Source organism: Notothenia rossii (genome assembly GCF_949606895.1).
Source record: "Notothenia rossii genome assembly, chromosome: 8".
NCBI lineage: Eukaryota > Metazoa > Chordata > Actinopteri > Perciformes > Nototheniidae > Notothenia > Notothenia rossii.
In genome coordinates this window covers 62,688,704-62,701,313 of record NC_136906.1, presented here as the reverse complement: position 1 = coordinate 62,701,313, position 12,610 = coordinate 62,688,704, and the positions used below count along the sequence as shown (strand labels likewise).

The window sequence follows — 12,610 nt, the reverse complement described above, 5'->3', positions numbered from 1 at the left end:
CATACATCAACAATGATCACCTTCACAAAACTTCCAGCCTGTCCTCCTCCAGAAAACGACCAAATAGGTCGATTGTTCAGCAGCTTATTAAGACCTATAGTCACGTTTTAAAGTTTAGCACCTCTAGTGGTCATGTAAGAAACAACAAATTGCGGCAATTGCAAACGCTCCGGAGTGTCGTTTATTCACAGATAACCCTCTCTGAAAAATCCTAAATTGTAGGATAGTTTGGCCATTAAAATTCTTTTCGATTAGATTTAGATAGATAGCGAGAAGTGTATATTGTACTTTTAGAATCTACGTCCAGTGGATGTGTAGGATCTATAGTTTGATAGATATTACGAACATGATTTGAGGTTTTGCCAGGAGAATGTGTATATCTGACCCACTCTATCGAAATCGGAAGTCGCAACGGCTCATTTAAAAAATAAACGTGGATTTGCGTAAAAAAATAGTTTTTCGGGGGGTTCGGGTGTTTTGTTTGATTTTAAATAAACAAAGTCTTGGCTTTCAGAATATGAAACTTTTATTTCGAAAATCACACGATAAATACATTTTTGAAGCTTGTAAAGGGAAGATGACAGGCATTAGAGAAATGAGAACGCTTTTGTCACGTTCTCCTGGCGAGACCTCAAATAATCTTCGTAATATCTATCAAACTGTAGATCCTATCCACTGGACGTGGATTCTAAAAGTACAATATACACTTCTTGCTAGAAATCTAATCAAAAAACATTTTAATCACCAAACTATTCTACAATTTAGGATTTTCCAGAGAGGGTTATTTGTGAATATACGACCCTCCGGAGCGTTTGCAATTGCCGCAAATTGTTGTTTCTTATACGACCACTAGAGGTGCTAAACTTTAAAACGCGACTATAGGTCGTAATAAGCTGCTGAACAATCGACCTATTTGGTCGTATGAGTTGGAGGTCTTGTTGAAAACTTCACAGGAAATGGATGCCCTGTCCAGTCGAAGGAGCGTGCTACAACTTAACTAAGTTGTAGTTTAAAAAATTGAAATGTACCAAAATGTCTGCTTTTGTTTCGCGAGAGCTACAACGGTTCTCAATTCTGAGAGTTACAGTATGCTTCTTGCATAGAGTTTGCGGTTTGTTGCTCGTGTCGGGTTCTGGTGATTTATTAATGCATATTTTTGCATGTTGGGCAGTGTGAAATGGCTCTCATTATGTGCTGGGAGCAACTGGCCTGCAGCGGGCCTCTCTAATGGGCACAGCCAGGAGGACGCTGAATAACAAAGCTGCTATGTTGTGTGTTTTTAAGACTAGAATGTGTATTGTGTATTTAGTTTTAATGAAATATTCAATGTAATCTGTTGACAAACATTTTTTGTTTTAATACAGGACTAAGACTAGATAAAAAAATAGAGAGAGAAAATATATGAAAATTCAGGACTAAAGAGGGACCAACATGTAATGATTTGTCTTCAACTCAAACTAGAATAAAAAAAATAAAAATGACTGAAATGTCATTACAACTAATAAACAAAACCCTAAACGTAAACGCTGCCCGGGTTACAACTGGTTGCAATTGATAAAAAAGTGTTTTCTGTAGATGAAAAAAATAGGTCGACATATTAGAAAATACTCCTAAATTGAGAAGATCTCCATTTGAAGAGACGTATCAACATTTTAATCTACTCTTGGACGGATGCAAATAAGCCCTTCACTCAAAATGTCAAACTACTTTTTGAACATTAAATGCCAGATTTGTTTACCCATTTGCTCACCACTCATGAATTGCAACATTAAGTGATGTGTGTTTTGATCGAATTGCTGTTTTTCTGCACAGACGGACTGCTCCAGCGACAGCGAGAGTGAGGACAACTTCATAGTGGTCCCCCCTCGAGACCACCTGGGCCTGGCCATCTTCTCCATGCTGTGCTGTTTCTGGCCCCTGGGAATCGCAGCATTTTACTTCTCACAGGGGGTGAGGACACACACATGGGAACACATGCATGCATCGCAGACAACTATAAAGACGTGGTTTTTCACACATGCTTAAGGACACAGCATCCGTTTGTTGTTGTGCCTCCTCCCACACACACAAGCATACATGTGAATACCCAGCAGTATGTATGATTCATCACAAATATCGGAAGGCGTCTCACATAAAAATAGACTGACAACTGACTCCCTAACTGCCAACACAAGGCCAGTTCTAACTGGGCAAGCCATCAATACCTCAAGGCCAATCTTTAACACTCGCTTGATGCTCTGTAAACAAGCTGTAATCCGCCGTAAGGAACAGTATCTATAACTCACTTTCCAGGCTCTTTTATATTCAAACCCCAAAAAACAAGAGCTGCTAAAACTACTAAGAAAAGAGATGGCCTTTGAACTATTGGTGTTTTCGAGGGGATTTAATCAGGTCAACCGTAAGGTCAATCGTAGGTCAACCTACGATTTTAACGTCAGTCTCTCAGACACAATAAACACCCTTGTTTTGACTACTTGAAATAAGCATTTGTTGAATGAAAAGGCAATAGAAAAAACAACCATTTTTTTATCAGGTATTTTTTATTCTTTAGGACTTCAAACTGTAGGCTATGCTTTGGTGCTCAAATATTAAACTGTGTCTTTAAGTTTAAAAAAGTAGATTTATCGCTTGGATCTTCAATTATGATCCTAACCCTAACCCAAATAGGTTGACGTGGATGCTGTAGCAGAATCAGCTATCAGCATCAGACCGGAGTAAAATGTACTGAAGAGCAAAGAATAGCATCGAAAGTTTTTTTTTTTATACAAAAAATATGTTTTTCTTTTCTCCCGCCATGTTTTGCCAAGAGTTTGATTGACAGATGAGTCATCTAGTCCCCTGCCAAGCATTTTTTGAAAGCTTCCCAAACACTTTCCAACTGGTCCTTTGTTACAAACCATCTGGTACGTCAGGTAAACTGACATTTTCTTGACGGAAACATAAACCCACATAATTAAAAAGATGGCATTTATTTCCAAAGAGAACAAGTGTGTGAGGTTTGAGAGTACGACCTCTCACGGTGTGATGAGGCGGCACTGTTCATTATGAAGCTTTTGACATTAGCAAACTGCACATACTGTAATGGTGGTTTAATGGATTCAACTGGACTTCCTGCCTCAAAGTCGATCACGTTTTAAAGCACATGTAAACACACGCACTAGAGACAGGCAAGCTTTCCAGTAAATTGGTCTGCTTTTGACTATAATTTCTTATCAAAAGCTTGAGCATTTAGCTGACTTATCTGCGGGGGCGAGGAGTCCGAGGCAGATTAAGGCGGTCAGTGAATTATCTTGTCAGGAGCTAATTTGATTCTTCCTGGATAATTATGGGGAAGTGATGGCTGTGTTTAGGGATGGATGGCTTTCCTGCCAAACTCACTCCTTTAGAAGGTGCTGTCCACAAGAGCTGTCAGGAAAATATACGGTGGGAGTCGGGGATCGCTTCATTTTATAGCTCAATACCCCACTTCACTGGTCTTCATTATATCCAATCGTTCAGGGAGCCCCCGTAACTAAATCAATTAATTCTGGAAGGATTGAGACCAAGAAGATTGTCAGGTTTAAGCAGAAGATGGTGTGAAATGTGTATATCGGTGTGGACTTCTGTCCTGAGAAAAGTTTGAAGCGATCTGTACTGAACAACAAAGTCAATTCATATTTAAGGATGAATTACATATTTTTTTGTAGAAATCTACCTAAAAGAACGCAAAGCTACGTTTTCACACCTTATTTGCAAACAGCTTGGCTAAGTACCCTAAAGACTCAGACCCTTTTTTAAATCAACTTTAATGTAATTTAAGTTACTTGAACTTTAAGGATTTCATTGTATGCTACGTTAGACTACTGCACATTTTAAATGCTAATATTGTACTTTTTCCTTTCCTACATTTATCAACTGGCAGCTTTTGTAATTAGTTACTTTACAGATACATTTTATAAGGTAATACAACATAAAAATCAAGTAACAAATAAACATTGAAATATAAATAAAGGTTTAAATATCCAGCAGCACTCAACAGAGTCATTAAGCTCTACCTATAAATTGTGATCATCAATCATCATCAATAATCATAATCCAGTAATTGGACATACATAATTCTAAATGCGTAACACATACTTTTACTTGTGGTACTTATGTATATTTTGATGTCAATACTTTTGTACTTTTACTAAAGATCCAAGTACTTTTTCCAACACTGCTACAGGGTAACCAGATGCATTATGGGATATGAGAAAGGCAGCAGGAAGTGGCGAGAGAAAAAGTTTAGAAATGATAGCACATCAGCTTTGTCACTTACTCTGAGGACATTTACAAACAAACAGCTTAGCAACTGTAATAGAGTTTGTGGATCAATAGTGTTTTTGTCCCAATGGAAGGTCAATCCTCTTCAAACAGAGCGAGCCGCTGCATGGCTTCCCAAGGAGAGCGAGGTCATGAGCGAACATACAGAAATCAACATGCTGCTTTGAACATGCTCATATCCTATTTGCCAAAGACTACATCCTTAATTCTGTGTCTTTATGGTAAATAGTGCCGTTTTAGGATTCACCGCCCGCACACAACTCACCATGACTACCACACTAAGGGTATCTGGGAGAAATTCGCTTGCAGCATTTGATTGGGAAGCGGAATTGAGTTTCAATTATTGCCACTAATAGGGTGAGTGTTTTGTTTTGAGATGCTGATAAATGTTTCTCTCGGCTCTGAGACATCTGTGCTGGAGACTGCAGTGTTGAGGAGCCGAAGCGATTCCTTTCACGATTATGCAAATAAGACTCCCCTGAAGTTATCTTTCGGCTTACAAGTCGTAATAATGGATGAAAACGAATGAGCTAATTATTGCGAAACGGGTTTATGTATTCACTTGCGTGTCTGTGTGGGGGAGTTGGAGAGACACCGCACAAAAAGCATAGAGAGAAGGAGCGAAACAGGGCTTTGTGTGTTGTTTATTTGCAAGAAAAACCTGTAAAGGGTGCTGAATTGACTTCCGAGAGCGCGTCGCAGCGTGAGTCTACATGCAGCTCAGTCTGAGATTTTATCTTTTTCTCCATGACACCACATTTCAATCATTTTGTCAAGGTTGTAGAGATAAAGCCATAATGCTTCTAACCACTTTCCTCTCAAGGGGATTCAAGGAAATACATTCACACAGTGACGCTTGTAAGGCACATTTTACAAAGCTGATGCTCACGAGCACACACAATTACTACACATGTTTTCCACATATTATTCTTAGTTATGTATATCCCTCGGAAAGAGCCACAGCATGTGTTCATTTTTAGGTGGAGAAAAACAAATCACTTTGGTGCTTCAGTGGAAAAATCGAATAATAAGCACGTGCCCTTCAATTCAGCCTCCTTCCAGTGATGTCGGCAATTACACTGTCCACCATTACATTATGTCTCTTTTCTTGGATTCGCTCTTCCTAAAGACCTTGCTGTGGGGGACTTTTGTTTCAATAATTACTGTATTGACATGGAAGCCAGTGGCTCTGCCTTGAATACATGTCCTTTGTCGAGATTTGCTTTCTGACCTTTCGAGGCATTTGTCTAAAGAGTCTTTTTTCCCAGCTCTCATCTGGATGTCTTTGTCTCACACTATTAGGCATTATCCTCTCAACCCTTCCTGGCACTAATGAAACAGTTCACAGTGGGGGAGTGTTTTTCTCTACTAGCAACCATCGCTGAAAGCTGGGTGGACGCACGCTCATGGACTGTTAGCGCCGTGTTATGCATGCCCACTGCACCTCGCGGGAGCGCGCACAGCGTAAAGCAAATACTCACAGACATTTCAATGATCTGTTCGGAAAAGTTAGGTTTGGAAACTACATCATTTCATGGAACAGGGAGCCCCTCTGCCGGGAAACTTTGGCGCTGTTCTGAGTTTGTTCTAATCCGTCAAAATGACGGACGGCTTTCAGATTTTTCCATCATTGTTAAAAAAGATAAGTCATAGATGGAAAATATTCGGTTAACGCGACCTCTGGTCGAAATATGAGTGTAGGGAGCTTAAGAGTAATATAAACATACATGTGCACAAGCATACACATAGTGTAAAAAGGAAACCAAATTGTGTGATTACTAAAACACCTAGAAGGTCACCACAATAATATCATGTGTATCATTGACATGATATCAACATTACATATTTTCAACATCACAGTTATCGTGCGAAATTGCGTCACCCCTATGTGCCATCACCTGTGCCATATCTGTCTTATTGTTCTAATATTATCAGGCTTAACACATCAGACTTTGTGTCAAATATTATTTAAATCTAGCCAAAAATGTTCCAAAACACGAACATAAAGTAGAGTGTAGATGGGAGTTTGCTCTCTGGTGTGGCTGCTTTGGCCCTGATGTATTACTGTGGTGCAAATGAGCAGAGGCTATGAATAATACAGTAATTTTAAAAACCATTCCAGGTACATGTACAAATGAAAAGGCATAAATATTAATTTAAAAAACAAATGTATAAAAATAACCAAAGAAACCTGGCACATAAATAAAAAAAGGTAGCCTGTGTAAGAGCAGTTTTTTGTCACCATTTCAAATTGGTTTAAATAATCCTAGACTTGATATTACTCAACTGTTAATCTCTCCAGCGTGTGTTACTGCAGGTTCTCCCTTCAGTTATTCGTTCACAGTACAACTCAAAATAAGGGTAACCAGTTGGCTCCTCTCAGTGAGGAACAGCAATGGCTCCTTTCCAAAGTCTTCCCAGATTCCTCGCCAAGCGTCTCATTCTGTTACCAGCAAGATTAGGCATCCTACAAACTAATCTCACAAGAGCTACTTTTATCCACAGTCTGATGGCTTGCGCGGAAAATTGAAGGTCAAAACAAGGATTTGTGTCGAGCCGTGCTTTCCTATTTATTCTTCTATTCACTTCCAAAATTGAAATTAACTCAGACTCCGCATCTAACTCACAGTCTCAATCCCTCTTAACCTCAAGAACAAATAGGAAGCGTAACCTCGTCAACTTGGAGCCTCCACTTCGGAAAGGAATGGGACACACTTTTAGAAGAGACGAACGTGGTCTCAGGACTGGAGGTCTATTGCCTGCTTCATCACACTCAAACACACTTATTGTTCAAATGAATTCAACTGAATAATGAAGGTCGTTTCACACAATCACACGGTACATTTCAAACTGCGCTGGGATACATTCAGCACAATAGAATGTCCAATTTATTGTGTTATCGGTACAATACATTATGGCTGCGCATTGACACCACTGAATCTCATCAACTAGAAAAATAATAGATTAATATGGAATGGCATTTGGACTCAACAGAACATAAATTAGTTTCGGGAAAGACAATCGAGATGGGAAACGAAAGAGCCAATTCAAAGTATTCACAAAGCCTCTGAAACAATTTCCACTGTGCGTGTAATTTCTGCCCCGGCACTGGCCTCTATTCAGCTATGTGAATGAAAACAACTAATCAAAACACAAGTTTTTCTTCCCTGCATCTCCCTTCTGTAATGACATTTCATTCAAATAGCCAGATAGCTAGGGGAAATACAGCAGGCAGCAGTGTAAACACTCAACAATGAGCAGGATATTCAAGAGAAAACACTGTTCATTATTGTCGTTTTCAAGCAAATTAATCATATCAGCTTTTTTAGCAAACAGCATGGAATGAAGGAAAATAACCCTTTTAGCATCAATTGCTGATGTTACGTATCTGGCTAATTAATAAACCTGGCCCTCAGTGGGATGGTTTACTTTGTAACATTAATAAGGATGCTTTATTTAATGCTCTTAAATAGGATTAAACAATAAAAGCAGTGTGTTTACAAGAACAATTCCAGAGGACACTTTTAAGTTTTAACTTAAGTAATAAAGTATTTAAAGTTTCGGTAATTACCGTTCTAACATTGTTTTTGGGTTCCGTTTGTATGTCTTTACTGTTGTCCGAAAACCCTTTACCTCTGGGATTCCTTTGGAGAATTTCTTCAAATGTTGCACCACCACTTGGACTCTATGAGGAAATGATCAGATTTTGCTGGTGAAAGGTCAACATGTTTTTAGCCATAATCGAATAATTCGTACACCAATTAGGACCATTTTATAGAAATATCTAATAGGAAAAATGATTAACCTCTTAAGCCCCAAGCCTGTTTTTCAGGTCTCAGACTCGAAAATGACATTCCCAGAACAAATGACTATATCGTCACTTCTAAAATGGGTAAATTAATAATCTTTTTTCTCAAAGCAATGATAAACCTGTGAGTTGGATGTAGAAAAGTCAGAATCAATATAGAATTATTTTTTTAATGAGTTTTTTGACAAACACGGATGTTAAAAGTACAATAGTAAGGAGGTCATTTGTTTTTTAAATCTTCAATACGTTTGAAAGGAGACACTTTTTGTTACAAACTAACAGAGAACCTTTCCCCGACTGCACTGAAAGCTATCAGGTGTGTTATATTGCAGTGAGGCAGAGTAAAACAACTGTTGTTAAATGGTTAAAACCACACAGAGGATCTATATGTGCCTATAGTGGGTTGTAAAAATGCATTATAACCTTAAATACATGGTAACTGGGTCATGCTCGTGGGGGTTGTTGTCTGGGAAAATAAAAATAAAAAACCTCTTGCTCCAAAGCAAGAATCGGGGGGTTACGTATTGTAACCTTAGTTATATAAGCACAGACGGGGCCCTCTACTGGACTCTATGGGTACTACTCTCAACCATGCTATGCGAGCATTAGCCCATCCTCCACTTGCATGTTTCCCTCGCACTGGCACAGAAATAACAGACAGCTTCTGTAATTATGGCTCTTTTTGAAAAATGGGTCACCCTTTTCTCTTGACTACCTCCAAACTGTATCTGACTTTCTTCTTCTCTTGCTTATTTCTCCTTTTTCCAGACCACCAAGGCAGTGAACAAAGGTGACTTCCCACTGGCCAACATCGCCTCCAGACGCGCTTTGTTCCTCGCTGCCCTCTCCATCACTATAGGCACCGGTGTGTATGTGGGGGTGGTGGTTGCTCTCATTGCCTACCTTTCTAAACCAGGACACATATAGCAGTGGCACCCTCCCTACAATACATCTCCGGGGAACCATGGAAGAGAATAACCCCCCTCATGGGAACGCCGTTACTCCTGCAGACTTTGAGGAAAAGTTTGTTTCGGGGATGTACAGTTTTCCCCTTCCACCTTCCCTTCTTTCCGTCTTTCTCTCCCTTCAGGCCATCTGTCAGCAAAGATTAGCCACAGTGACTGGAGAGAGGTCAAGCTGGAGGGGGAGAAGAAGGGGAATTGGGGATCGACAGCATTTTTTTTCGATGTGGCAGTTTGAGTAATGGTTCCATGTTGGAGTCCAGTTTGCATCCCATCAACTTAAACCCCTGTTGGCTTCATCCTTTTTCGGCTGGTTTTTAACTTCCTGGACTCCTAAAGACACATCAAGAAGATAACACTTGGAAGATCACATTGCACACTTAATGAGTACAAAAAATTGAACTTGAGGAGGGTTAAAAGATTGACACAAACCGCTCTTAAACTAACTTTATGTTGTGATTTTTTGAGTTAAAAATAAGAGCCTCTCTAGTGTACTTTCATCTTTGTTTACTACCCAGGACTGTCTTTAATAGACCATGAGCTGCCCTCATTGGCTCAGAAGTACCAAGGCTGTGTTGGTCACTTGGCTGACTGACCCGCAGTAGATTGCTCACATTTTCTCGAATTGTGACAAAGGAGGGCTTCATTTACAGAGAAACTTCAGAAAAAAATAAAGATCAACTCATTTTAATCAGAGAAAGAGCCCTGCGGGGAAAAAAAGAGATCAGAGGCGACTCATTGAACAATACAGCATGAGTAACAAGGATCTCAATGGAGCCTCGGGCCTATACTAAACCTCTGAGAAGGTGTCCATCCATCAAACAAAGGCCCTGAAATCTAACAAAAGCTGTTCATGCCAGATAAGGTTTGCCTACATACATGCAAATGTGCTTTGTTTTTATGTTTGTCTTTTTTTTTTTTGTCTTTCTAGTGGCACCTTGATGAAATTTGCTCTAAGGAATGTTCATTTATGGCCTTGGAAGTAAAGCACACATGCGAGGTGGCCATATGGTCAGAAATTCAGGGGGAAATGTTGCACAGTGTCTCCCAAAAACGCTGCTCCTGGTGAGGGAACGCAAAATGAAACATCAGCCGTTAACAATGGGCAGGAAGTTATAAATCAGGTAGATAATGTCATTAAAAGGCAGGCCTTGCGTTTCCTTCAGGGCTGAGCGTATAAACAGAGTGCGTTGGTCTGACAGCTTTGAATTTAGCTGTGATCAATTATTCTTTGCATGACTCGAGCTATGCCAACAGTATACTGCAACGCATGATTGATTGGATTAAGAACTTGTTTTTGTCACATCATAAAAAAAAGCCTAAATTAAAATTGATCAGGCGGTGAAAGGGGCTCATATTTTGTGCAAAGCTCAACATTCCCCAATGCAGCTATTAATAAGAAGGACATTTCATAGTAACATTGCTCCGAGACACTTTGTTCCTTCTCAATTTCAAGAGCTATTACTCTTAAAGACAGGTTTAAAGACAGACACGCGACAGACAATTTCACTGATTTTCTTTGTATGAAGGGCTCATTAATAACAGCGATTTTAGTTTGTGTTTTTATTTCCTACATTCAGGCAGATGGTAGTTCAATCCTCCAGAGAATACATTATACACTTTGTTTCTCTGCACAGGTCATGCATTAGTCATACCTGACATTTATGGTGCACAATTATCTCCCTGTAATGGCTTTTATTTTTTTAAGGAATGTCTATTGTCTGGAGCATAACCCTAAAATAGCACAACCACATTAATTCCACTAACAAGCCACTTTTGGCGTCGATGGTTGCTGTCAAACCCTGCAAGTAAACAATCCATTTAGGTATCCTCGCCTCTGTGAACATGTGAAAACAACCATGTAAGTCTGCTCTGCTGTGCTAATGAAGAGTGAATATTACCTGTATGCTCCACGAGGGGAATATTCCAACACGCTTTGCTTGAATAAAACTGTGGTAGGCTCCCAAGACTTTTCTTTGAATGTTATTGTTGGCTGCGTGTATGAATAAACATTGAGGCAGTCGGATAATGACAAGCTGAATGCTGGTTCATTTCATTCGGGGCCCCTTGGAATCAGCTCATTGAGTTTCTATTCATCTGAAAAGCTGGTTATTACACTGTAAATGTTTGACCTCCGACCCATTTGATGAGCTACTGATTCTACACCAATATACGCACACATCATGACCATCACTGTAACTATACTGAAAGACTGTCCGTCCGTTCCATCTCTTGGAGAAGGTTTTATTGCTGATAACGATGTACATGCTTTGTGTTATGTAGCGTATCATTCAAAAATGATGTGTTTTTATCTGGCTTCTTTGGCAACCTGGTATTGTGCAATGTGTTACAACAGTACGTGGGTTTCAATGCTGTTGCTATTTCCTTCTCATTGTGATCCGCACAACAAAGACATTTGCTGAATGCATTCCTCAACGCCAGGGTGATAGTGCTCTCTCTGTGTCGTGCCCTAAAGCAATTAAAGAAGATTACATTTTTGTATTATGTTTCGGGGATTTCTTTCTGTGTGAAGGCAACATGTACATAGTGCAAATAAAGACATGTTCAAATGTAATAACAAATAAATCAGAAAGGAAGGATGTCCTTTCCTAAAAGCAAAACATATTTTTCTCTGTGGTTTTATATAACATGAAGCTCTGTATCGGATTTATATCCCAAAAACGCTCAACGACCTGAGAGAATTGGCCCAGTACTTGAGATGCTCGAGTTGTCCTTAGAGCGAAAAGCAAACACAGACTGAGTCACGGAGTGTGGGTGGTTTTTCTAGAAAAGAGAGAAAAGAGGAGCAGCTCTGAAATGTGTAGCTGCAGTGTTCTCATACAGTAGCTGCGTGCAGTAAAGTACACCTTCCTTTGTGCAGTCACCATCATGGTTATTGAACATAAACGCTGATCCTCACTCCGCTCAACACACCGAATAATACGGGTACAGGACAGACTGACATTTCAAACTGTGCCTTTATATTATTTTGATAGTCACATTCATGCAGTAACAGAGCATTAGGGGGTTGAGATTATCAGGTATGTGTATAATCTACAACAGAGGTGCCAAACCTTTTCTATCTGACATACCCTGACAGCTCTATCAGATAAACCCGACTACCTCTTCAAACGCCAGCCAAATAGTTTTAATACATGGATTTTAAACGGGATAAACTACTTCAGCTGTTTATGTTTACTTTTAGATTACTATTTTAAAACTATGTTTACTTTATGCTGATATTTCTAATGTTTATTCAATAGTTTTAGCCAGCTACTTAAACCGTTTTTATTATTGTTTAACAATTTAAACTGCATCCATTTGGGTATTAAAAGTTGTTCTTATTACTTAAAGCTAACTATAGTAAAAAAGATAGTAGAAGTTCATAACTATTTTACAATTTCTTGGGTTATTATCTTACTATTTTAACTGCTTATCCATTATGCTAGTTTTTGCTATGTCAACAGTTAGTCTCTTAGCTTTTGTTCATACCTAATTTTTAAACTATCAATTTTAAAATAATGCATTTATTATTTAA

General features: G+C 39.1%; 1 protein-coding gene across 1 annotated transcript in view; it reads left to right on the top strand.

The window, feature by feature from the left end:
- Positions 1-11,662, top strand: part of syndig1l (synapse differentiation inducing 1-like) — a 44,215-nt gene extending 32,553 nt beyond the window's left edge. Inside the window, exons 3-4 of the mRNA XM_079644091.1 lie at positions 1,813-1,950; positions 8,879-11,662. Coding sequence (XP_079500217.1) covers positions 1,813-1,950; positions 8,879-9,037 — 297 coding nt within the window. The 3' untranslated portion in view covers positions 9,038-11,662. The remainder of the gene's footprint in view (positions 1-1,812; positions 1,951-8,878) is intronic.
- Positions 11,663-12,610: the final 948 nt, after the last annotated feature.